General features: G+C 37.4%; 1 protein-coding gene across 2 annotated transcripts in view; it reads left to right on the top strand.

Moving 5' to 3' along the window:
• The window catches only part of SLC12A2 (solute carrier family 12 member 2), a 67,843-nt gene extending 45,003 nt beyond the window's left edge, over window positions 1-22,840 (top strand). Inside the window, exons 18-27 of one of the 2 annotated variants that reach the window (XM_084778234.1) lie at window positions 550-656; window positions 6,677-6,756; window positions 8,519-8,641; window positions 10,949-10,996; window positions 12,355-12,477; window positions 14,058-14,169; window positions 16,544-16,630; window positions 17,592-17,727; window positions 18,174-18,241; window positions 20,069-22,840. In XM_084778234.1, coding sequence (XP_084634360.1) covers window positions 550-656; window positions 6,677-6,756; window positions 8,519-8,641; window positions 10,949-10,996; window positions 12,355-12,477; window positions 14,058-14,169; window positions 16,544-16,630; window positions 17,592-17,727; window positions 18,174-18,241; window positions 20,069-20,204 — 1,020 coding nt within the window. In that variant the 3' untranslated portion in view covers window positions 20,205-22,840. The remainder of the gene's footprint in view (window positions 1-549; window positions 657-6,676; window positions 6,757-8,518; window positions 8,642-10,948; window positions 10,997-12,354; window positions 12,478-14,057; window positions 14,170-16,543; window positions 16,631-17,591; window positions 17,728-18,173; window positions 18,242-20,068) is intronic. The other variant, XM_084778235.1, reaches the window with a different exon arrangement.
• The last annotated feature ends 294 nt before the right edge of the window (window positions 22,841-23,134 follow it).

The raw sequence follows: 23,134 nt of genomic DNA, 5'->3' as shown, positions 1-23,134 counted from the left end.
TGGGGTGTCTCTTTAATTGTATCTGTGTGTCTGTGTTATGCATCTTTTAAAGATGGGATTTTTCTAGCTGTCTCTGATAACTATATAACCCTTGACACAACTCATATAGATAGGCCGGCTTCAGACTCAGAGGGCAGTCCTGTGGCTGCCTCCTGAGTGTTGGGATTGCAGGCATGCACCACCATGCGTGGCTTGCATTGCAGCTTTTGGTGAGATTATAAAATCATGTGGGAGGGAACCAAACAGATTTCAGAAAGAACATTTGCATGATTAAAAGAAGTCAAAGTTTCCTATTGGTGGAATTCAGAACTCCAGACATTAGACTTATATCTAGGCATTAGTGGCTATTATTAAAATATAGCATGGAGGTGGAGAATACAGCTGTTTAACATTGCTTTCATTGTATTTAATATGAATTAACATGGCATTAATTGCATATGTATAATTTGTATAATTTATAAGAAAAACTTATCAATGTGAAAAGACTTCATCTCAAAAATATTATTTTGTCAAATAGCCTGTATTTGAAGTTGGGTTTCTATATTTTAGGCTGCTGGACTTGGTCGTATGAAACCAAACACACTTGTCCTTGGATTTAAGAAAGACTGGTTACAAGCAGATATGAGGGATGTGGATATGTACATAAACTTATTTCAGTAAGTATGTTCTAAATTGTTATGTATTTGGCGTTCACTCATTTTTGACCTTGGTTTTTTGTGTAGTCCTTTCTTAACAGGTACAGAAAAATGAAAGAACACATGGATTTTAAAATGATGAGCTATTAACAAAATACTGATCTCTCTCTTTTAATATAAAACTGACAAATATGTACAAATAATTATGTAAATGTACAGATGCAAGTACTTCTGTAAAATAGCTTGTGTATAATAAAATAGCTTGTTAACCTTTCCTTTTATTATATTCTTATTAATTATTTGATAATTTCGGTGTATCTGGAACATATTCACTCCCTTCAACTCTTTTCTTTCATCCTTTCCCCACCCACGTTAGAGATAAATTACACACACACACACACACACACACACACACACACACACACACACACACACACACACACACACACACACCCCATGTCCAATTAAGTCCAGTTTTTGTTGCCCAGCTACTATGTGGTCAGCCTACCAGGGATCACATCATAAAAGACTGACTTGCTGTCCTAGCCACTACCAAATGCTAGTGATTCCTCGGGCAGTGGTAGGATTATAAATCTACAATCCTTCCTCTGTGTGGGATTTTGTCTGGCTGGAGCTTATGTGTGTTGTTCTATGTGCATCTGCCCTGTTGTGTCTAGAAAAACTGTGTCCTTGAAGTTTGCCACCACCTTTAGCTCTCACAATCTTTCTCCCTCTCTTTGGCAAAGATTGAGCCTTGGGGTGAATGGTGTGATGTGAATGTTCAGCTTAGGGCTAAGCACTCCAGTCCTGTTCTCTGTACATTCATGGCTTCCTAGGCCATACAGATGAGTTTGAGGTCTTTGTTTATTGCCATCTACTGAAAGGAGAGGCTTCTGATGCTGGATAAAAGATGCTCTAGTCTGTGAGTGCAGCAATAAGACATCAGAGGTAGTTTTACTTATTTTTAATTGATAGCATTGGTGTTTTGCCTGTATGAATGACGGTGTCAGATCTTAGAGTTACAGACAGTTATGAGCTGCCATGTGGATGCTGGGACTTGAACTCGGATCCTCTGGAAGAGCAGTCAGTGCTCTTAACCTCTGATTCATCTCTCCACCCCTAAAGACACTCTTGCAGAAGTGGACAGTATCTTGTCAGTTCAGGCATTGGTTCATTATAGCTTGCAAGGTTTTCTAGCTGGGTGAGATTGAGGCTATGTTTCTCCTTTAGCAATGTGCATAGAACCTTCCAGCACATGTGCACTGGTTAGTAAGGATGAAAAGCTTGCAGGTGAATACCAGCCTGATGTCTTAATGATCTGTGATTCAAGTATGTGATGTCTTCAGCAAGAGATTTTTAGCATCAAGTCCTAAGTGAGCCTGTGATACTTGGAGGTCTGTGTGACCTCACTGGCCAACAGTTCAAAAACTGGTGACCCATTCTTGGGACAGGGATTATTTGTTAGAATGAGGTTTCTAGTTGAGATATTGTCTCCTTTATATATGTATCATTATACCCCTTTACATATATATATATATATATATATATATATATATATATATATATATGTATTTTATGAAGCTTTTATAACAGGTTTCCAAGTGTTTTTTTAAAAAATCTTTTAATATTAGGCACCCCTCCCCACACTCCCTCCTCTACCCTGTGTCCATCTTCTACCCCAGTTTAACCCATCTTCTTCCATCGTTACCCTACAGTACTTTATACTACTGTGCTCACTCCTTCCCCCCACTCCTTCCCAGTGCCCCTTAATCAATTCCTGACTTCTGTGGGTATTACAAAGGAAAACATGTATCTGAATATTTAAAGGTAACAGCCAGAAATGGGGAAAAAAAACAATATCTTTCTGGATTTGTGGTTCCATATTCAGGGTATTTCCAGATCAATCAGTTTACTTGTGAATGTCATAATTTCATTTTTCTTAACATCTGAATAATCTTTCACAGCTATATTACATGTAAAATATCTAAGTGGTGTGTATAGACATTGCTTCCTGTGAAAATTACATTTCTTCCTGTACTGTAGCTGTAGCTGAGTAGAGTCGGATGGTAGTGCTGCGCTGTAAGGTGTTGATTATGTCCTACACTGAATAGCGGCAAAGATTTGATTTGTTTCCACTCAAACTAACTCTGCTGCTGGTCTCTGGTGCATCTCTTGAGTTATTCTCGTTGCTTGCAGTTACACACACTTGTTTGCCTTTTCCACTTGAAGTGATGCTCTGAGCTTACAGTTCTTGTTTCCTGTGCTGTTTATCATGCAGCTTAGCGTTGTTTCTCATCATGTCAACTTCTTACAGCTTGTCTAGTGAGTTCTTTTTATTCCTTGGCTACTTTGCTTTTCTGGTTCATAGACTTTTGTGTATATGTTTACTCTTACCAGTGCTTTGTAGAACTGAGTTATTTTATTTGCCAAATACACTTGTTAAAACTTGAAAAGTACTTCCTTTTCCTAGTATTCTAAGATTTGCTCAACAAATCTAATGTACACTGAATCCTCAGTGTGCTGTTATCATCATACAATATTAATTTGTCTTTAAAAACAAACATCAGGGAGATAATCTTGTCTTTAGCAAAGTGGTTCTAAGATGGAATTCAGATGCCATTTTTCTTATGAATTCACATGTACCAACTCACTGGAGTTGGCTCCTTTACTGGAATTTTCTGCTGTGTCTATAGATTGTTTTCATCACTTACAGTCTTTTAAAAATAATCAGAGATAATTGTTGTTCTTTGAGAAAGTTTTATGTTGATTTGTATTTGTAATGCAATAGGTGACAAGAACCCTTGAATTGTTAGGGGATTTTAGTAAGGTTAAAGTCTATGGAGTTTTGCCTTCTGGTTATTTGGCGCGAACAATCTCATTGTAGCTACCTAGTTCTGTACTTTGTATATATGGTGACTCAGAAAAAGAAGACAGTGGAAATAAAAATTAGATCACAAGCTGTCAAAGCCTGCAACCTGTGGCAGGCTTTGCTGTTTCCTCTCAAGGATCAAGAGCAGTGGAATGGACTAATAATCCTAGAAAATATGGAAGCGGTGTTTTGGAAAATGGTTTTTATACACTGACTACTTTAGTAGTAGCTATACTTGATTGTAATGGCCCTGGGAGGGATCTGTCTGAATGCTCTAGAAGTTCTTATTGTTCTGTATGTTTTGCATCGTTCTGCATCATTCAGCTACTTAAAGGCTCAGGTACGAATGTTCTCTAGTTTTCAAAGCCATTAGACATTAGTGGTTTCGTTGTTAATGTTGTTCCATTTACTTATGTATGTACATACATGGGCTGCCTTGGTAAGTGTGTGGGGGTCTGAGGACAACTTGCAGGGACCAGTTCTCTTCTTTTACTGTGTGAGTCCCAGGGATTAATTTAGAGTTGTTAGGTTTGGCAGCAAGTGCCCATGTCTACTGTGCAAGACATCGAACAGGCTCTTGTTACTTTTGTGTTTTGTGTGTAGTACTGGAGATTGAGCCTAGGGGCTTTGCACATGCGTAGGTAAGTGCTATACAACTGAGATGAAGAGGGTTGTGTCCTCATCCAGACAGGTTTCGCGCTCACTATGTGACTGAGGCTAGCTATTAATTCTCTGATCTTTCTGTCCTCACCACCCAAATGCTGGAATTACAAATGGTGGGTATTGCCAAACCCAGTTCTTTTAAAATTATTTTATTTTGAGAAAGGGTCTTTCTCAAATCACTGACTTTGTGATCCTCCTGACTCATTTTTAAAGCAATGATACTACTCAGTCTTCTCATAAACAATTACCTCCTGATGATTTCCTTGCAGTTTTCAATGTTTGTGTAGTTGAACTATGCTTTATTTGCTTTTATTAACAATATCTAAGACCTGAAACTACACATCATTTTTTAATAATTTATAGCAAGAACATTCAGGTATTATATACCTAGTAAATTTGATGTTTATATCCTGACATTCTCTAAAGAAAATTGGCAATTGATTCTGTTGATTTATTATCTACTAACAAGCTGGTTACTTTTTAGAACTGGTTCAAGATACAGTTGAGGAAGTAATCTCTATAAGGTATCTTTTTACAGTGACTCTTTGACCTTAGGTAACGAACTATAGAAACAAGGCCACATTGCCTCTATGTCACTCTGGATGCATGGATGGATAGATGGATGGGCTTTGCTATACCGTAAACACTCATTATTTTCTTCCTTTTTTCCCCCCTGCAAAAGCAGCAATTGCTCGTAATAGTTGAGCCCTCTCTTCAGCCCCAGTTTTCAGTTTTCAAAGTTTAAGTGTGGGCTTAGAGAAGCCTTTAAAATTTAGGTGTATATGAATTCTTACAATGCCTTTTTAGTTTTGATTCAATTTTTTTTTCAGAAAGTGTGTTTTGATCATATTCTTTGACCTACACCAAATCCTTCCATGTCTTCCTGCCTCCTTTCCCAAATTTATGTTCTTTCTCCCTGTGCTGGATAGTGTTATGTCCACTTGACACAAACTAAAGTCGTCTGAGAGGAAAATGTCTCCATAAGATCAGGCTGTACATAAGACTGTACTTCATTAGTGACTGATATGGGAAGCTCCAGGCCTGTGTGGGTGGTGCCATCCCCGGGTTGGTCGTCCTGGGTTTTATAAGAAAGCAGTCTAAGCAGTCAATGAGGATCAAGCCAGTAAGTAGCACCCCTCCATGGCCTCTGTATCTGCTCCTGCCTCCGGTTCCCTGCTCTTCTTGAGTTATTGGCTTGGCTTTCTTCACTGATGGACTGTCACCTGGAAGTATAAGCTAAAACAAACCCTTTCCTCCCCAAGTTGCCTTGGTCATGGTATTTCATCCCAAAATATCCATTTTGTGTTGGCTAGTCAATCCTGGTCTTACGGCCTGCCCTAGAGTATGATTGAAAACTTGAGACTAGATAGGTCCTAGGCCCTAGGGGAAAACCTACTATTGTTTTGCAAAAGAAACAGAGTAGTAAAATAACTCCTAATGACATATTGCTGTAGCAGAGCTCAACTACCATTAGAGAAGGCTTTTCTTACAGTAGATGGTGGTAACTCACAGCTGGACAGCATGCTGAGACTGAGACTTTGGCACACTCAGTCCTGATGGAAAGTCTTTATCAGACCCCTTCCCTCAAGGCTTAGGGATCTACATGGAAGCAGAGGTAGAAAGAGTGTAAGAGCCACAGGTTATGGGTCCATGAAAATAGCATCTTCCAAGCACAACAGGAGTGATACAGAGACTAACAGCATGCTCAGAACCTGCATAGGTTCAAACCAGACAGTTGCTTTTCTAAACTAACTTTAAAAAGGTTAAAAATATTTTTAAAATAACATCTGTTAGGGTTGGGAGATGGCTTATTTGTAAACTGCTTTGCTGTGAATGCAGGAGGACCTGAATTTGATCTCTAGCATTCATGTAAAAGATCTGGATCCAGCAACGTGCCTGTAGTCTCTGCTGTGGAGACACGAGGATGGGGGAACTTGGAGTGGTGTGGGCCAGCCAGGCTAGCTATATTGACAAGCTCCAGGTTCAGTGGAAGACGCTGATTCAAACAGTTGGAGTGATTGAGGGAGACACTTGATTTAGTCTTCTGGATTCTCCGAGCACGACACAAGTGGGTGTGCCTAACACACAGACACATAATGAAAAATAAAATCTAAAACAAACAAACAAAAATCCACAAACAAACCTCCTGCTCCACAAAGCTGCTACATGAGTCAGTTGTGGTACCTGATTGTGGGTGTGCATTTTGGGAAGATTATGTGAGGTGGTTTTGTTGAGCATATGTACAGAAAACTAGACCACATATAGGCTGTATGGCATCTGAAGTCATGTATACATATGTTCCTGACCATGTGGCATGTTATTGTAATGTAAACTTACATGGTTTTCAAGGATAAAGTGGGATTAGGAACTAACATGATTTATCTCTCACTGACTGATGTTCGAAACATTAAAGAAAACAGGCACTTAAAGCTGAAAGTCATTTTAGAGATGTGTGGTTCCCTTCGTTTTACACAGAACAAACAATTTTTGTGATCTTCCTCCATTATAGTGATGCTTTTGACATACAGTATGGCGTTGTGGTTATTCGCCTGAAGGAGGGACTGGACATCTCACACCTCCAGGGACAAGGTGAGTGAGCATAAGAGCTTACTTTAAAACTATAAGTTACTTTGTTAGAAAGCCATGCCTAGTTCTTACAAGTTCTTCACTGACTTTGATAACTAACCATCTTTTTCACGTTGTGTGCTTGCTATCTTCAGATCAGATATGTACTGGGAGGCCACCAGTGTCTGTCTTCTCTTTGTACTGGCTTATGTGATACCTAAATATTATTAATAGAGAGGGTAAATTTTAATATAAATTATAGCCTTAGGAGCAGCAAACATTAGTTATGATTATAAATTGGTCAAATTTATTTTTAAAAGATAGGATGAAACAATATTTACTGAAATATTTAAATCACTACTAGGCTGTAAAGGCATTAAATGGTACAATGTATATTGTACTATTGGGAAAAAAGTATTTGTTTTCCAAGCATTTTGCTTTTTTTTCATTATTTCAGTTTTTTAATTAATTAAACATTATATATATATATATAGTTTTAAAATGAAGGCTGAGATCTAATTTAAGATGTAATGTTCCTGCCAATTTTATGAAAGTGGAAATTACCATATCCTTCAAATATTTGCTGATTTCAAAATATTGAATAACTACCATTTCCGCTTATCAGTTAATTAATAAAATCATCAGATTAGCTGAGTTTAGATAGACAAGAAACATATATAAACTTTTGTAATTTGTTAATGGATTTAAACTTCTTAACACTGTCCTTAAAGAGTAGTCTGCAACATTGAAGAAACATTTTGAGCTCTCTGAAGCAAACAAGTATGGCTTGCTGTGAATCTGTTTTCTTTTTCTGGAATGAACCTGGCAGAAATCTCATTGGAAGTCTTACAATAGTGACTAAGTTTAGAGAGCCTGACTCACAACCATTAACACTGCATAATTAGAAGTGGTGCTCCCTTTTGTTGTTGTTGTTGTTGTTGTTGTTGTTGATGATGATGATGATGATTCAGTTCTGTCCTTTACTGGGGTTTGAATGTGACTGAAACATTTAAAAAAGTATCATATATTTATGCTTATTATGAAGTACTTTTTTTTTGGAAGGCCTTTTCCATTAGTAAGGTTTGGTGTTGCAGGTAGATGTTTTCTAAAAGGCTTTTTCCCAGAATTTGGTAGCCTGGGCAAGTCCCATAACTTATCTGTCCCTGCTTAGGGACCCGCTCACAGGGCTGTTGTAGCAGTGAAGAGGTGAGTCCTCTGAACCCTGAATTCAGGAGTCTGGCTCCCACAGTTTCTGTTGTTTCTTTCCATCACATAAGTCAGTAATGGATTGTGGACAGACTAGCAATTTTGTGTTGTACTTTTTCTTTATACATGTTTTATAGTAGAAGTTAAATATTTACTGATTATTTGCCAAAATCTGAGCATGCTTTAAGAAGAATTGGTACCTTTAGTGGACTTATTAGGAAAAGGCTATACTTCTGACATTGACTTTGTAGTTTTAGAATAATTTCCTAGGGCTGTGTGGTCTCTGTGTGCATGTGAACATTTGTCACATTACAGTTTTTATAACGACTTTCTTGACAGCCTACGTATTATCCTTTGCCTACTGTGTTCTATTTTGGGTGAATCTCTCATTCATGACTCACTCCACATAACCAGTTAGGGTACACATACTTAAATGCTTACTTATTTTAAACATAGTGTGTATTTCTTAAGAAGTCAATCATCACCAGGATACCAGTTACCTTTTAGTTATTAAACCATGATACTTTGAACAGTTAAAATATGGTTTTTAATATTGTTTTAAATACTTTCATATTTACAGAAGAATTATTGTCTTCACAAGAAAAATCACCCGGTACCAAGGACGTGGTAGTAAATGTGGACAGTAAAAAGTCAGATCAAGATACTTGTAAATTATCTGGTGAAAAATCTGTTACACATAAAGGTAATTTTCATTCAAATAAGATTTTATTGCAGTTATATTTTAATTTAGAGGGGATTGGCTTTTGTATATAATATACAACACAGAGTCCCTTCTCTCAAGCTAGACATTGTTCGTTTCTAGCTGGTCAGGTAAAATCTGTAACTCAAAACTGACTACAAAATAAGTAGCAAGTTTGAAGTCTTTGCTTGCCTTACACAAGTAAAACAGAAGTCATGCCAAGTAATTAGTTACTAACAGGGTCTTAAGTTGTTTGCTTTACATATTTTTCTTTGAACTTGGGAAGAACATGTACTTCTTCATGGGGCGTACAGGTAACTTTATTCATAAGCTTGTCGTGTAAGAAGGAGGAGGGATGACTTCCAAATCTTACTCTCCCACCCTCACTCTCCAACCTCTGTTCAGACTCGTATCTCCATCTGTCCTGTTCCAACTGATACGCAACAAGAAAGAAATCTGCACTGTAAATCATCAAGCCATAGTGTACTTTTGATTTCTCTAAGATGACTACCATCCTTTTCATGAAATTGATAGCCTTGGACACACCATGTCTCTGTGCAATTTATCCTTTAGATTATTTGAAAGCATTAATGTTGCTTTTTATTCTTTTCCTTCCTATGTAACTCGCCTAGTATAGTGGTAGAAAGTGTAGCTTGCACACATTTTCTCCTCTTAGTCCTTGGTGGCTTTATTATTATTATTTTCTGTGTTGTCTATACACTAGCTTTTTCTGTTCATTTTTTGCATTTATTTTAACTTATATGTACATTCTTTTACCCATCTCCCATTTTCTTGCCTGAAACCAACCCTTTCTGTATACTCTCTGAGGACTCAGTGCAGGCATTGGTCATTTCCTAGGAGCTACTCTGCACTCACACCTGGGGGGATGTTATCCTTCATTAACCCCCTAAAGACTAGGAGACTAGCTCAGTACATTTCTACTGTGTGGTAAACACATTTAGCCCACTTTAAAGAGAATTTTGGGGGTGGGTAAGAAGGACCAGTTGGAAAAAGACATTTGCCACCACCGCCAAGTCTTATGACGAATTTGATCCCTGGGACCCTCAGAGTGGAAGGAGAGAATTGACTCCTAACAGCTTTCATATACCCGCATAAGTAATATTATAAATAATTCTAAATGTGACTTTGTCTTTGACATTTAAACTTCTGTAATATGAACTACCCATCATATTTTCAAAAGCAGATATTAAGTATTATTAAAACTTAATAATTAACAGTTGTATAACTTGATTTTTTTGCTTTCTGTGGCATATTCTCAAAATGAGCATAGAAAATATAAGAGAAGTAGCTACTATGTAAAAACTCTTCAGGATTAGGAATATTATAATGTAGTTAATAGTCACAGTATTTTTTATTCTTTGTCTTGCCTACTGAGGCATAATGAACACAAGGGACCCCCCAACCCCCATCCCCAAGAAAAGAACACCCTGTGAGTGCTTGGTTTGTGTCGGCCCTAAGCTCATTTAACCAATGCCTACAATTGCACAGCCTTAAGGGGTAGGTACATGTTCTACCAATGAGAAAGCAAGGCATTAGCTAAGCACCTGTGGCTCACAATAGGACAGGGTTAGTGATGCATAGTACTGGAAGCCAGGGAGTCTTATCAGGATCCTACTGCAGGATCTTCTCTCCTCTCCACGTCTCTAGTTTTGCTTGCCTTAAACAAATCAATTTACATTCAGGGAGGAGAAGAGTTAGAAAAACTGCTTACCCCAGAAAACAGACTGGAAAATATTTAAATACAAGCTGGTGATTGTATGCACACATGCACATGTACGTGAACTTTATTTGAATGACTCCTTTACATAAAACAAGACATCTGTCTCTGATTAAATGCCTTAATCTTTCAAGTGCTGATTGGCTTGTACTAATACTAGGTGCTTGTAGTCTGTGTAGTGATGTGGTGACCTGTTTAAAGCCTGTGTATTATCTGCAAAGATAATCGCTCAAAGTCATGCTTCCACTCTGCTCGCTGTAATGTGACATTCTCAGCTCATTTCAAGTATGAAACTTAAAGTTTACAAAATCCGCTGGCTCTTTTGAATAATTTTACAGAAATAAAATTTCAGGGTGGGTGTTAATCATTCGCTCTGTATGGTCTTTGTAGAAAACATGTTTTTAAAAAATATTAAACACTAAGTATAAAAATATTAATTTTTAGTCTTAATCATTTCTCATGGGCTGTTGCTTCACATTGTCTTGTTTATAATGTGCTCTATTTACATTTCCATATTTTATGATTATAAAGGCAATTAACTTCATATTTTGTGTTTTTTAAACATAATCTAGATGAGGAAGAGGATGGCAAGACTCCAACTCAGCCACTGTTGAAAAAAGGCAGGCATTGTTCATCATTTTATTTTAATTCCCCTTTTCATACTGTTAACTCTTTAATTCCAACCCTATTATTTTCCTTTTATTTTAATTTAGTTTTAATTTCCATGGTGAGGTGATATTACAGTTATCCATCAAATGCAGATTAGCAAAATTAATATTTTTCCAACAAAAGCATTAAATCTCACTGGGACAAGCTGTTATTTCAGTCTTTTGAACCATCATAGTGTCTCTGAAATACTCAAACCTGGAAAGGCAGGGGTATTTTGTTTTTTGTTTTTTCCTTAATTTAAACTGCATGGTTTAGAGGATAAGTAGTGACACTGGAGTAGGCTTATTCGCAGTGTCACTTACATTCTTTACCATCAGTTGTACCCGGCCAAATTCTTGATTTTAATACTAATGTATTTTCCGTTTCAAAAATTGCAATATTTCTCACAGTCATGCTGCGTTTGGGAGATACACAGTCATGTCAGCGTACATGAATTTTATGAGAAGGAGATAGAGGTGAGAGTTATGGAGCAGTGTGGTTTGGTAGCCATATTATTTCATCATGCAAAATCATTTGTCATGTTTGCTTACATCATGGCAGCATGAAAAGTGAATGATGGGCCGTCTGGAGAAATGACCAGAGTTCCTTTTGTCGATTTCTGTTTTTAAAATTGTGGTAATGGAGTTTCATAATAGTCATTTGCTTGCTCATGGAGTCAGTGCTGATTTTTTTTTTTTTAATTCCTAGAAATGTAAATGGGAACTCCTTTCAGACATGCAGCAAATTCGTATTCTTTCCAAGGAGTTCCTACCATCTTTCTGTGATTCAGAGAAAGATATGGATATATGGCTTTAAAATTGGGCATCCCATGTTGAGAGGACAGATGATAAACATATTTCCTTGATAACTCTTAAAGAGTGACTGGTGTTTCTCCAGTCATCTCGCAAATACAGCTTTTTACTTAATATCTTTGAACTCATTGAGATAGCAGATAATACAAGAAATCTCAAGAAATAAGCGTAACGCTTGATTTGTTAGTGTAAAATAGCTTTTAAAAAAATAAAATAAAATAAAATAAACTGTCAGTATTTGTTTGGTATTTGGAATCCCTGCACATTCACCAGAATACTTCAGAATACTAGACATTAGAATAATTTGGATGAGTTTCCTTACTGTAAAACAAAAGGTACTTTTTTAATACTCAAATTATATCTGTTATAAGCTACTTCAAGCTTATGATGGAAGCCATATACAGTTGTCTGTGTATAAGTGTATCTGAATTTACAAATGCTAGGGAATTCTAGGAATACAGTGAAAGAGACTTAACATTAAGTTCCCTTATGTCATAATGTTTTGCTTAATCCTTCAGAATCCAAAGGCCCTGTTGCACCTTTAAATGTAGCTGACCAGAAGCTTCTTGAAGCTAGCACACAGTTTCAGAAAAAACAAGGGAAGAATACTATAGATGTCTGGTGGCTTTTTGATGATGGAGGTAAGCCGTTAATGTATCTTTTAAATAATGAGAAATTTACTGAAGATGTAAGGACAGTGCTAATGAAATGGCATACCTTTCTCGTGTGTTTGCCCCATTTGGGCTTTACCAGCATTCTCCACACAAGAGTCAGTGTGAGAATCATGCACAGTGGTCATGGCCTTCATGTAGAAGGTCCTTTAGTCCTTTCTTGAACTTTGTGACTGTGCCATCTTATTAACTATTATGGATCAGTTTATGGACTGTTACTCAGTTTGGAATGTAATTAGGTTGGTCACAATCAGTGTCAGGTTAGGAATCTTTGGCAGAATAGTACAGAAGTGGTACTGCACTTTCTGTCTATATCTCACCAGGAGTGGTATATTGGTGTTAAGTAAGCTGTTGAGTAAAGTGTAGTTTTTCAGGCTTGTCCACTGAAAAGTTGCGTTCCCCTCTTTATGATCATGGATGTGGTGGTGGTGGGCCTTCTTGGAGTCTCTGCAAACAAATCCTTCTTCCTCAACTGTTAGCATTCACTCATGTTTCTGAATTGACTTTTGTGATTCTGAGTGATGCATTTTGATGGCCATCATTTTTTCCTCATTGATTGGTTGGCATTTTATTGTAATGAAGAGCTTGTCTCTTTATTTTAAGTCATTGATTTTTATTTTATCCAAAAGGATATAATTTATTATTGTCATCAATTATTTGGCTTTCAGATTGTCCACATCTATCCAGCAGGATCTACCCTGCTTCCCTAGGCTGACGTGATGTGTTCATTTGTCATAGGGCATGCATTTGTGGATAAGGCGGTATCCTAGGCTTATCCCTTCCTTGTCATGGAAAGAACCTTATATCTAAAAACCTTTGGTTTGCTTATAGTCAAGAGTCATACTTAGAAGCAGTATGCTTATGGCTTCTTGAATAATACTTTGTTACCAGGCTCCCTCAGTGGACAGAGCTGAGGAAGATACATATACACACACACAGACACACAGACACACACACAAAGTATGTATAATGTATACATATATGTATAGATAGTGTATGTGTGTTATATACTATATGGAGCTTTAATGTTTATTTATTTTTATGTATATGAGGACTCTGTTTGCATGTGCATCTACATGCCAGAAGACGTTATCAGATCACATTATAGATGGTTGTGAGCCACCGTGTGGTTGCTGGGAATTGAACTCAGGACCTCTGGAAGAGCAGACAGTGCTCTTAACCACTGAGCCATCTCTCTAGTCCTATATAGAGCTTTAAAGCTAATTTCAGTCTACCTTTTCCGTTTTCATCTTTCTGATTTCAGTGTGAAAGTTGTTCCCATTAGGCTATATTCATTTCCTTTGCCTTTCTATGTGCAACTAATTTTCTAACTGCCTTGGCCATTGTCTGATTTAATTAGTTAAAGAACTGCAGCTCTTTGATTGAACCACGACTCTTGCACCTCCCTCCTTGGTGCAATTGTCAAGGGAAGATAGAAGAACTTTACTTTACGTTGCGTTATAATAAAAGTGTTTTTTGAGAGTAAGTTGAAAACTTATGTTTGCTATATTAGCATTTTAAAAAGGACTTACTGTATTTTCATAATTCAGGTTTGACCTTGTTGATACCCTATCTTCTGACTACCAAGAAAAAGTGGAAAGATTGTAAGATTCGAGTATTCATTGGTGGAAAAATAAACAGAATAGACCATGACCGGAGAGCGTAAGTTTGTATTAAGGTGGAGAACATTAATCAGATAGCCCTACCATGATAGAGATTTGATAATAAAAACCACATAGGCCCTGAAGTATTAACTGCACTGCAAAAGTCTCATTAAATGGAACCTCATCCTCTTTAAATTGACCTTCATATTTAAATTATAAGTACATACTTGACTTAGATGTGATATTTTAACACACTGGCATTTTAGAAAGACTTTACTATACTGTAAGATCTTTAGTCTTTTGAGAGAAAGTGCATAGAAATTGCCTTTTCATTTGTAGAGAAACTGTATGGACTCAGAGATAGGAGAAGTTCATCACTATGTAGTCCTGTGTTCCTGTCAGCCTGCACTGCCATGAGTGTGGTTTCTGGGACCTTTCTCCTTGACCTTTCCTTGTATAGTACACATTGCTCCCAGTTTGATGTAGAAAGGCAGAATTTTTTAGTTTTGTTTTGTTTTATTGTTTTTGATTTTTTGGTTTTTCGAGACAAGGTTTCTCTATGTAGCCCTGGCTGTCCTGGACTCGCTTTGTAGACCAGGCTGGCCTCGAACTCACAGTCATCCACCTGGAAAGGCAGAGTTTTGACTGATACTCCCACAGTCCTGTAATTGATCTAGAGAGTGTGAGTGCTGCATTTGGCAGTGAAGGTTTCTGATGTTCTGCCTTTTCTCTTTACATCTTGTCGCCACTCCAAATATGTCCTTCATGCAGCCCTCATTTTGGGGACGTCAGGCATTTTTTTGTCTCCTGTGTACATCGCTCTTCATTGGCCTCATTCATGTGTTGTGTGACAAGACTTTTTCTGAGGAGATGCAGCACACACACACCTACTCACTCCAGATAGGGAGCCCCATGAGCAGCAGCGCATTGGTAAACCAGTGCGTTTTATTAGGGTTACTGACAGGAGCAGAAATGACTCAAAGAGCTATATTACCAAAGCGCACCGCAACACAGGTCACAGCTCACAGCTCACAAAAGCTCGGAAACGCGGATTTCACTGTGCAGCCCGCAGCTAGTTCAGCTGGTTGAAGAGTGCCCCTGTGCCCTTTCCTAGAAACTCTGGTCTAAACTTCTTTCTGGTAGATTGGCCTGTCTGAGAGTGACTCTCAGAAGCTTTACTGCTTACTCTGGGAGGGAGGAGCCCAGTGAATATGGTCAGTTTCAGGAACTTCCTGAAGCAATTTTGAGTTACCTTCCTGCTTAAAGAGCTTCCCTCAGGATAGAGTATACCAGACTTGGAGAAAACTGTTATGTAACAAAGTGCTGCATCCTTTTGAACCCAATCCAGTTATCACAGCACTGGGCCCTACTGTATTTACCCCCCTTCCTCTTAGTTGATATTTGAGACTGTTCATCACTTCCTTACATTTTAATTTTGGGGGCTGTAGTTGTACTTAAGAGTTACCAGAATCAGTTAGATATTTATTCATTTCAACAGTGAATTATTTAAGAAATGCTTCTCATACCTTACTTTTTAGAACTTTTATTAAGTAAGCTCTTGCTTCATTGATTGCTTTTCTTGGGTGTTTCATCTTTCTGTCATTATCCTTAGTATTCATGACCCCTGTACAAGATCCTGTATAAGGTCTTTATTTACCAGATATCAGGCTTGTTGTATTCCTTTTCCTGACTACCACCAAAGACAAACACTATGCGTTTTCTCTTTTATGAGCTGAATCTTGAATATGCCTTTAAATGTTTTATTTGGGGCTTGATGTTTTAAGATAAATCTAATAAATAATCCAAGTATAATTTAAGAGGGGCTTTCTTGTTATTAAATATATATTTCTAATATGCTTTGACTAAAATTACTTTTTACTAAGCTATCTATCACATTTCATTGTGAAAGCCTTCTTTGCTCACCCACGATTAGGTGTTGTCACTTTCTCATTGACATGATAAAATATCTTAGTGGCATCTTGAGAAAAGGGAGTGTTTGTGTAGGCTTAGAGTTTGAGGGTACAACAGTCCATTGTGGTAGAAAGGTATGCTGGCTGCAGTGTGCAGCAGTTGGCCACATTGTATCTGCAGTCAGGACACAGAAGAGACACTGCTCAGTTTTTCTGGAAAATTCCTTAATGACACACCTAGAAGTCCGTCTCCTAAGTGATTCCAAATGCAGTGAAGTAGACAGTGATGATTAACCACCATCAATATGAGAGAGAGAGAGGGAGAGAGAGACATAGACAGAGACAGACAGACAGACACTACTTATCGATGGTCTCTTTTTTTAATGGAGAATATGAGCTAATTCAGGAAATTTGTGTAGCAGCTGATAGATTTCCCCTTCAAGTCATCTTACCACACATGTAGAGAGTAAACATACTTGTTGATCTCCTTTGCACGTCTGAATGCTGCTCTTTCGGTTACAGGATGGCAACTTTACTTAGCAAGTTCCGAATAGACTTCTCCGATATCATGGTCCTAGGAGATATTAATACCAAACCAAAAAAAGAAAAGTAAGTTGCTGGATAAATTATTGTATATAAATTTTCAATTCCTTCAGTTTATGCATACACAGATGATTTAATGTGAAATGATTACCTGGGCTTTTTCTTTGCCCTGAGTTATGTGAAACTGTGTGGTACTCAGCTTGCCAGTGATCCTAGAGTAAACATTAATGAATACTCTGAGAGGATGTCACTTCTTTACATGCTTTCTGAAAGTTGTTAGTGCCATAGAAATTCCAGATAGGTTTTAAATTCCAGATGTTTCTTGCCCACAGTCAATAAAAGCATTTGATCTCAACTTTATATACACACCACTTCCAGGTGTTTACTTGTATTGTGAAAACCTGAGAGTTCCCTATAATAGTTGTGGTCAAGAGTCTCTTTTTTGTTTGGGTTTTTTTGTTTGTTTGTTTTTCTTCAGGACAGGGTCTCTCTGTGTGAGTCTTGGCTGTCCTGCACTAGATTTATAGACCAGGCTAGCCTCGAACTCACAGTGATCCACCTGCCTCTGCCTCTTGAGTGCTGGGATTAAAGGTGTGCGCCACCATGCCCAGCGGTCAAGAGTCTCTTATTTAAACAATTTCTACTCTTGAGATGGTCTTCCTGAAAATAGCACAGAGAGGCAGGTATTGTCTGTGTATTTTATCAGGGATAATTATAATTATTTTTAGGCATGTTTTGAATGAGTTATAGAGCTGAGATAGGGATTATATTTTCCCTTGAGTTGGAAAAGATTTGCTATTTGGGAAAAGTTGTATTTGACATATCCCTCAGGAATCATTTTGGCCGATGTCAGTCTGTAGTTGAGGGGTTGACTCAGGCAAGAGCTAAATCTGCTCAGTGTGGGAGACTGAAAGTACTGTTTTCTAACTAATTTATAAAACTCGTTACAAGTTATTGTTTACTGTTTAAGATGTTCCTGATACATAATTCAAAATAAGATTGTCAGTTTTCTTTCTATTCTTTAAAGTATTGTTACTTTTGATGACATGATTGAGCCGTATAGACTTCATGAAGATGACAAAGAACAGGAAATTGCAGATAAAATGAAAGAAGATGAACCTTGGCGAATAACAGACAATGAGCTTGAGCTTTATAAGACTAAGGTATTCTTCATTCTGCCTCCTTTTCATTAATCTTACATGTGGTCCAATAGAATTAGAATTACTGATGCTGCAAGTACCAAGCACTGATTTGATACAGGGGAAAATAGTCATGTAAATTAAACCTTAAACCTCTATTAGGATCATTTTATATGTGAATAGTGGGAAGCAGCATCAAATATTTATCTAAATAGTTAAACACAAAATTTTTGCTTTTGCTGCTTGTTTTACAAGCCATGAGACCTGCTGAGGAGCCTGCTGCTCTTTTTTTTTCCTCTTCTCTTCTGTCCTCTTCTTTCCTCCCTTTCCTCCTCCTTTGGTAGTGCTAAAGATCTGGCGCATAGCTACATAGGTTGTACACATTGTACACTGACCTACAGTCTGCCTTACGTTGTCCACAGTTCTAATTATGGCGTATTTAGGAATGACTCTATTCTTTTTCATTTCAGACATATCGGCAGATCAGGTTAAATGAATTATTAAAGGAGCATTCAAGCACAGCTAATATTATTGTCATGTAAGTATTGTTGGGGTAAGGTTTAGGTTATTTTTTAAAAAGTGTAGTTTGTATCTGTTTCTCTCTGTATTTGCTATGATAACAGTACTTAATCTTTTTTAAAGTTTTTTTTAGAATTTCATATATGAGTATTATATTTACTTCATTCTCTCCTTCCCTCCCCTGCTTCTCAACTCCTCCCATGTCCAGCTTGCTTCCTCTCAAATTTGTGGTTCTTTCTGTGTCTGTCTCTCTGTCTCTGTCTGTCTCTCTGTCTCTGTCTGTCTTTTGTCTCTCTCTGTCTCTCTCTCTCTGTCTCTCTCTGTCTCTGTCTCTCTCTCTCTCTCTCTCTCTCTCTGTCTCTCTCTCTGTCTCTCTCTCTGTCTGTCTCTCTCTCTCTCTCTCTCTCTCTCTCTCTCTCTCTCTCTCTCTCTCAACCTCTTTTGGTTTTTCGAGCCAGGGTTTCTGTCTGTAGCCTGGGCTGTCCTTTTGCATTTTGCAGACCAGGCTGGCCTCAAACTCATCAAAGTTATCCACCTGCCCAGCTGGCTTTTTCTTTAATTGTTATGATAAATTAAATGATTGTTAAAATAAATTCTTGTACACACATACCACTGAGTCAATTTAGTATTGCTCATATGTATATGTTTTTAAGGCTGACCACTAATTGGCTGACCAACTAGGGGGCTCATCCGTGAATAGGAAAAGCCTTTATAGCTTTTCATCCAGGGTAATGCCTCATGAAATTTCTTCCATCCACACTGGCATGCCAGCTGGTGTTGTCTTTGTTCAGGTCTTATTTCATGGCTACAACTTCCCTGTCATATATTGAATTCACTAGCTCACAGCAGACATGCAGGCCCTCTGGCTTTTCCAGTCTTTTTGTCCTCTCTTTAGCCATGCTCCCTGAGCCTTAGGGTTAGGGGCTGTGCTGTGGATGCATCAGATGGGGCTGAGTACCCCAAATGCATCGTGACCAGTTGTGACTTTCTGTAATGCTTTTTTATCTAAAACCATGACAGTGACACCAAAGAACAGTTAGGGTAACACGAAGCACATTTTTAGTTTGTGCTGACAGTGGGTAGATTTCTATAATGTAAGACAATAAACCATAGAAATTTAGAATGAATCTTTATAGGTCAAGGAGTTGCTACCATATTTTATAAATAGAAATTAAAATTCACAAGAAAAGGTAAAATTAATAGAGGTAATTATATTTCATTTTTCATCTGTAACTTCCACTGTCTGACTTGCATGTTTTTTTCCCTAAAGAATCCTATCTTTCATTCTCCACAGTTGAGTGGAGAGTGGGGTCTGTCTTTCACACGATCTCTGGTGCCCCATATTTGACCACGTGCCCTGGACGGGGAGGCCTGGTGGCACTCAGAGGAAGGACAGCAGGTTACCAAGAAGAGACTTGATACCCTATGAGCACATACAGGGGGAGGAGGTCCCCCTCAGTCACAGTCACAGGGGAAGGGAGTAAGGGGAAAATGGGAGGGAGGGAGGGATGGGAGGATACAAGGGATGGGATAACCATTGAGATGTAATATGAATAAATTAACAGTATTAAAAAAGAATCCTATCCTTAGTGAAGGGAAAGCTTGAATTAGTATTAAATATGAAGTTCTCAGGAATACTCACTCTTAATGGATAAATGTTTGAAAATCTGTTGAAACCCGAAAACCCGGGGACAGTGAAATGAGAGTATGTATAGAAGTTACTGCTAAATTTTTTTCAGAACTCCCCTTCATTCAGAAGTATTTTATCACAGGAATTGGGACCTAATTAATAATTGTTTCATTTTTCTCTAAAGCATTGCTCAGTGTCTTTCTCGTTCTGATTCAGGAGTCTCCCAGTTGCACGGAAAGGTGCTGTGTCCAGTGCTCTGTACATGGCTTGGTTAGAAGTTCTGTCTAAGGACCTGCCGCCAATCCTCCTGGTTCGCGGGAATCACCAGAGCGTCCTTACCTTCTATTCCTAATTGTTCTGCACCGTGGAGTTCCCTCCGAGAATGGTACTTCAGTGCCTAGTGAAGTGGCTGAGATCGTCAGCATCACCTCAGCATCACAGGGGAGCTGGGACTCTTTCATACTTCATTATTAGAAAGCACATGGAGAGTCGCTCCACTGATGAGACACACAGAGACTTCAGTTCTAGTCTACGCCATAGCTCAATCTTAAATGACTGGTGATTCATGTTGGACTGAAGTTCATGAGAGTAAAGTTTTCCTTTGCTACTTGAAAGCAATAAGAGTGTATTTTTTTTTTTGATTGATGAAAGGAGTACAAAAGCCTTTAGCCTTGAGGTGCCTTCTGAAATTAACCAAATTTCATCCATATATCTATCATCTTTTGTAAATTTATAGAATGTTAAATTCTGCCTTCAGATATTATTTTTATTTCTAATCTCTGTCACCTTAAGTGGACACTGCTTTTCTCCTCCCATTGACCAGTTAGTGTTGAGTAATGTGTGTTTTGTATTACTTTTGTAAAGGTATCTGTTAGATACTAAAGAGGATTAGGACAAAATAAAACATGGTGAAAGTATAAAAAAAATGGAGCCCAAGGTTAGGTATATATGAGTATATGTACATATAGAGCTAGGAAAAACAGGCCCAAAATATCATTTTTAACTCTCAATTGGAATCATGCATTATTTCTTTTAAATCATAGAGAAGGCTCAAGATCTACCCAGTACTTCGTGGAGAATGGTGAAAAATCACTCATCCTTTTTCAAGTAAAACCCTAAGATCATTTGTATTATTGTTTAAAAGACCTGTTCTAATTTAGAGTTTCCTCTCAAATGTGAGGGACTTTTAAGACATGCTAACAGATATTTTTGGAGGAAATTTAGACAAAGCAATGCCATTTAATAGAACATTTCAATGAACATTATGGGGGTTTCACTATCCTATGCCATCATTTATTTTTAAAAGTAATTAAAATTTTTTCAATGGTTAAATGGACCACTCTTTCTTAGTGAGATGGTTTTAGGCTTAATATATTCAAGTCTCAAGTACGTTTAGTCTTAATACACTCAGGTTTGAACAGATTATTCTGAACATTGAAATCTAATCCATTCTTAATACTTTAAAACTTTCGTGTTAAAGAAAACTGCCAGTTTGTGCGTTTGACCTCCTTGTCTACTAGTGCACTTGACAGTGCTCATGTGCCGTCTTGAAAGCTTTATATACAGTTGTTAATGTGAAGGTTTTCATTTTTCAAGGAAGGATTTTCTAAAAACATTTCAAGGGATTCATGTCTACATGTTTGTATGTGTGTATGTTATCATACACAGGTGCATATGTGTTTATGTAATGAAATTTATGTTGCCAGTGTTTCAAATTTTTAAAGTGATCACAATTTGGTAGATTACATTTTTTAAAAAGTAAATGTTGAAGTCAGATCAAAAGGTTGCAGGTTTCATGAAGGACAAAGACACTTTGAAGAAGACCACAGTGTAACTTCATACAGTTACCCGGTTAGGGAAAGTACTGTCAAGTAGGTGATCCCCAAGTCTCGGTGGAGAACATACACAGGCTTTCATCATCCCGAGGGATGTCAGAGCAGCCTTCCCAGCGGCGCAGTGTTTCTGCTGCGTGAATACAGACAAAATTAATAAATATCAGCTGGATATCTGCTCATTTCCATTCAGAATATCAAGAAAGTGAAGTTAAGTGATTTTTAAAAAGTTTTTCTTACATTAGATTACAATATTGTTCCATTTATTGTAAATTTTGCAGAGTTTGGGGGCAGTATAGAGGAGTCAAATTCAGTAAACCATATCATGTGTGAGTTTTCTGAATGGATAATAGGGTGTGGGCTGAATGCTCCTAGCTTGAAATATACACAGGTGCACTTGCCTTTTATTTTTATTTTTATTTTTTTTTCATTCAGGAAACTTCATTGTGATCTGTACTACAGAAACTAAATGTCATACATCATACATATGTGTATAAAGTACATAAAATTTCAGTACACATAATAGGGAAGGTAATATTGTTTGTGAAATAATGTAAGAAGCTTTCCACTTTTAAAAACTACATTACACTCACTTAACACTAGATACCAGGTCAGACATTATCAAGGTTGCAGTAGTACTCTAAAAATGAGAATTTTCAACAATTACTTCTTAGAGATGCTAGCTAGTATTAAAGCTGTTTTTATTTTCTGTCGAATTTTGATTATTTTGATGCCAAATTATTTTTCAGTCCTAATCATTGATAATAACTTGAAAATAATTATGCAGTGACATTTGAGCTCACTGTTAATGATAGGTGAAACATTCAGTGGATTCAAAGAGAATGTTGGTGTTGATTATTAACAGTTAACTAAATCAAATATTTATTTGTTGCATTGTTTCCTTTGTGCTTTAGATTTTCCTTTACACTCTTTTCATATTGCTTTCTGATATATGTGTTTTTTTTTTAAGACTATGGAAATAATTTAAAGAGTTGAGCTCTGGTGATTATCTGCTAAGTTTGAAGATGTAATATTTTGATAATACTGTACTTTACCTGTCACAAATGCTTTTGTAATGTTTTAACCCTGAGTATTGCAGTTGCTGCTTTGTACAGAAGTTGCTGCAATAAAGGAAGTGGAGTCATTAAAACGTTAATATCTCCTCTTAGTTTTACCTCATCTTTGCCAGCCTTGTGGTTTCCTGTCAACTAAGTGACCAATACTCCAGTAGTGTCTGTGTTTGAAGTGATCTTGGGGAAGTTGAGTGAACTGTTTACATCTCCAGTCTCAGGAGAGTGACTGTTGCTGCTGACTTTACTGAACTGTAGACAGCACAGCACAGCATGGTTGTTTTTGAACCGATGTCACTTTTCTAATTCCTAGTTTAGGGCCAGACTGCTCAGAGGAAACTAAAAGATTAAAGAAATTCATATTCCCTAAGTTTAAGTTG

This window comes from Acomys minous (genome assembly GCF_964271855.1).
Source record: "Acomys minous genome assembly, chromosome: 4".
NCBI lineage: Eukaryota > Metazoa > Chordata > Mammalia > Rodentia > Muridae > Acomys > Acomys minous.
Note: the sequence above shows the minus strand (reverse complement) of the source record. Positions and strands in the feature narration are given on the sequence as shown.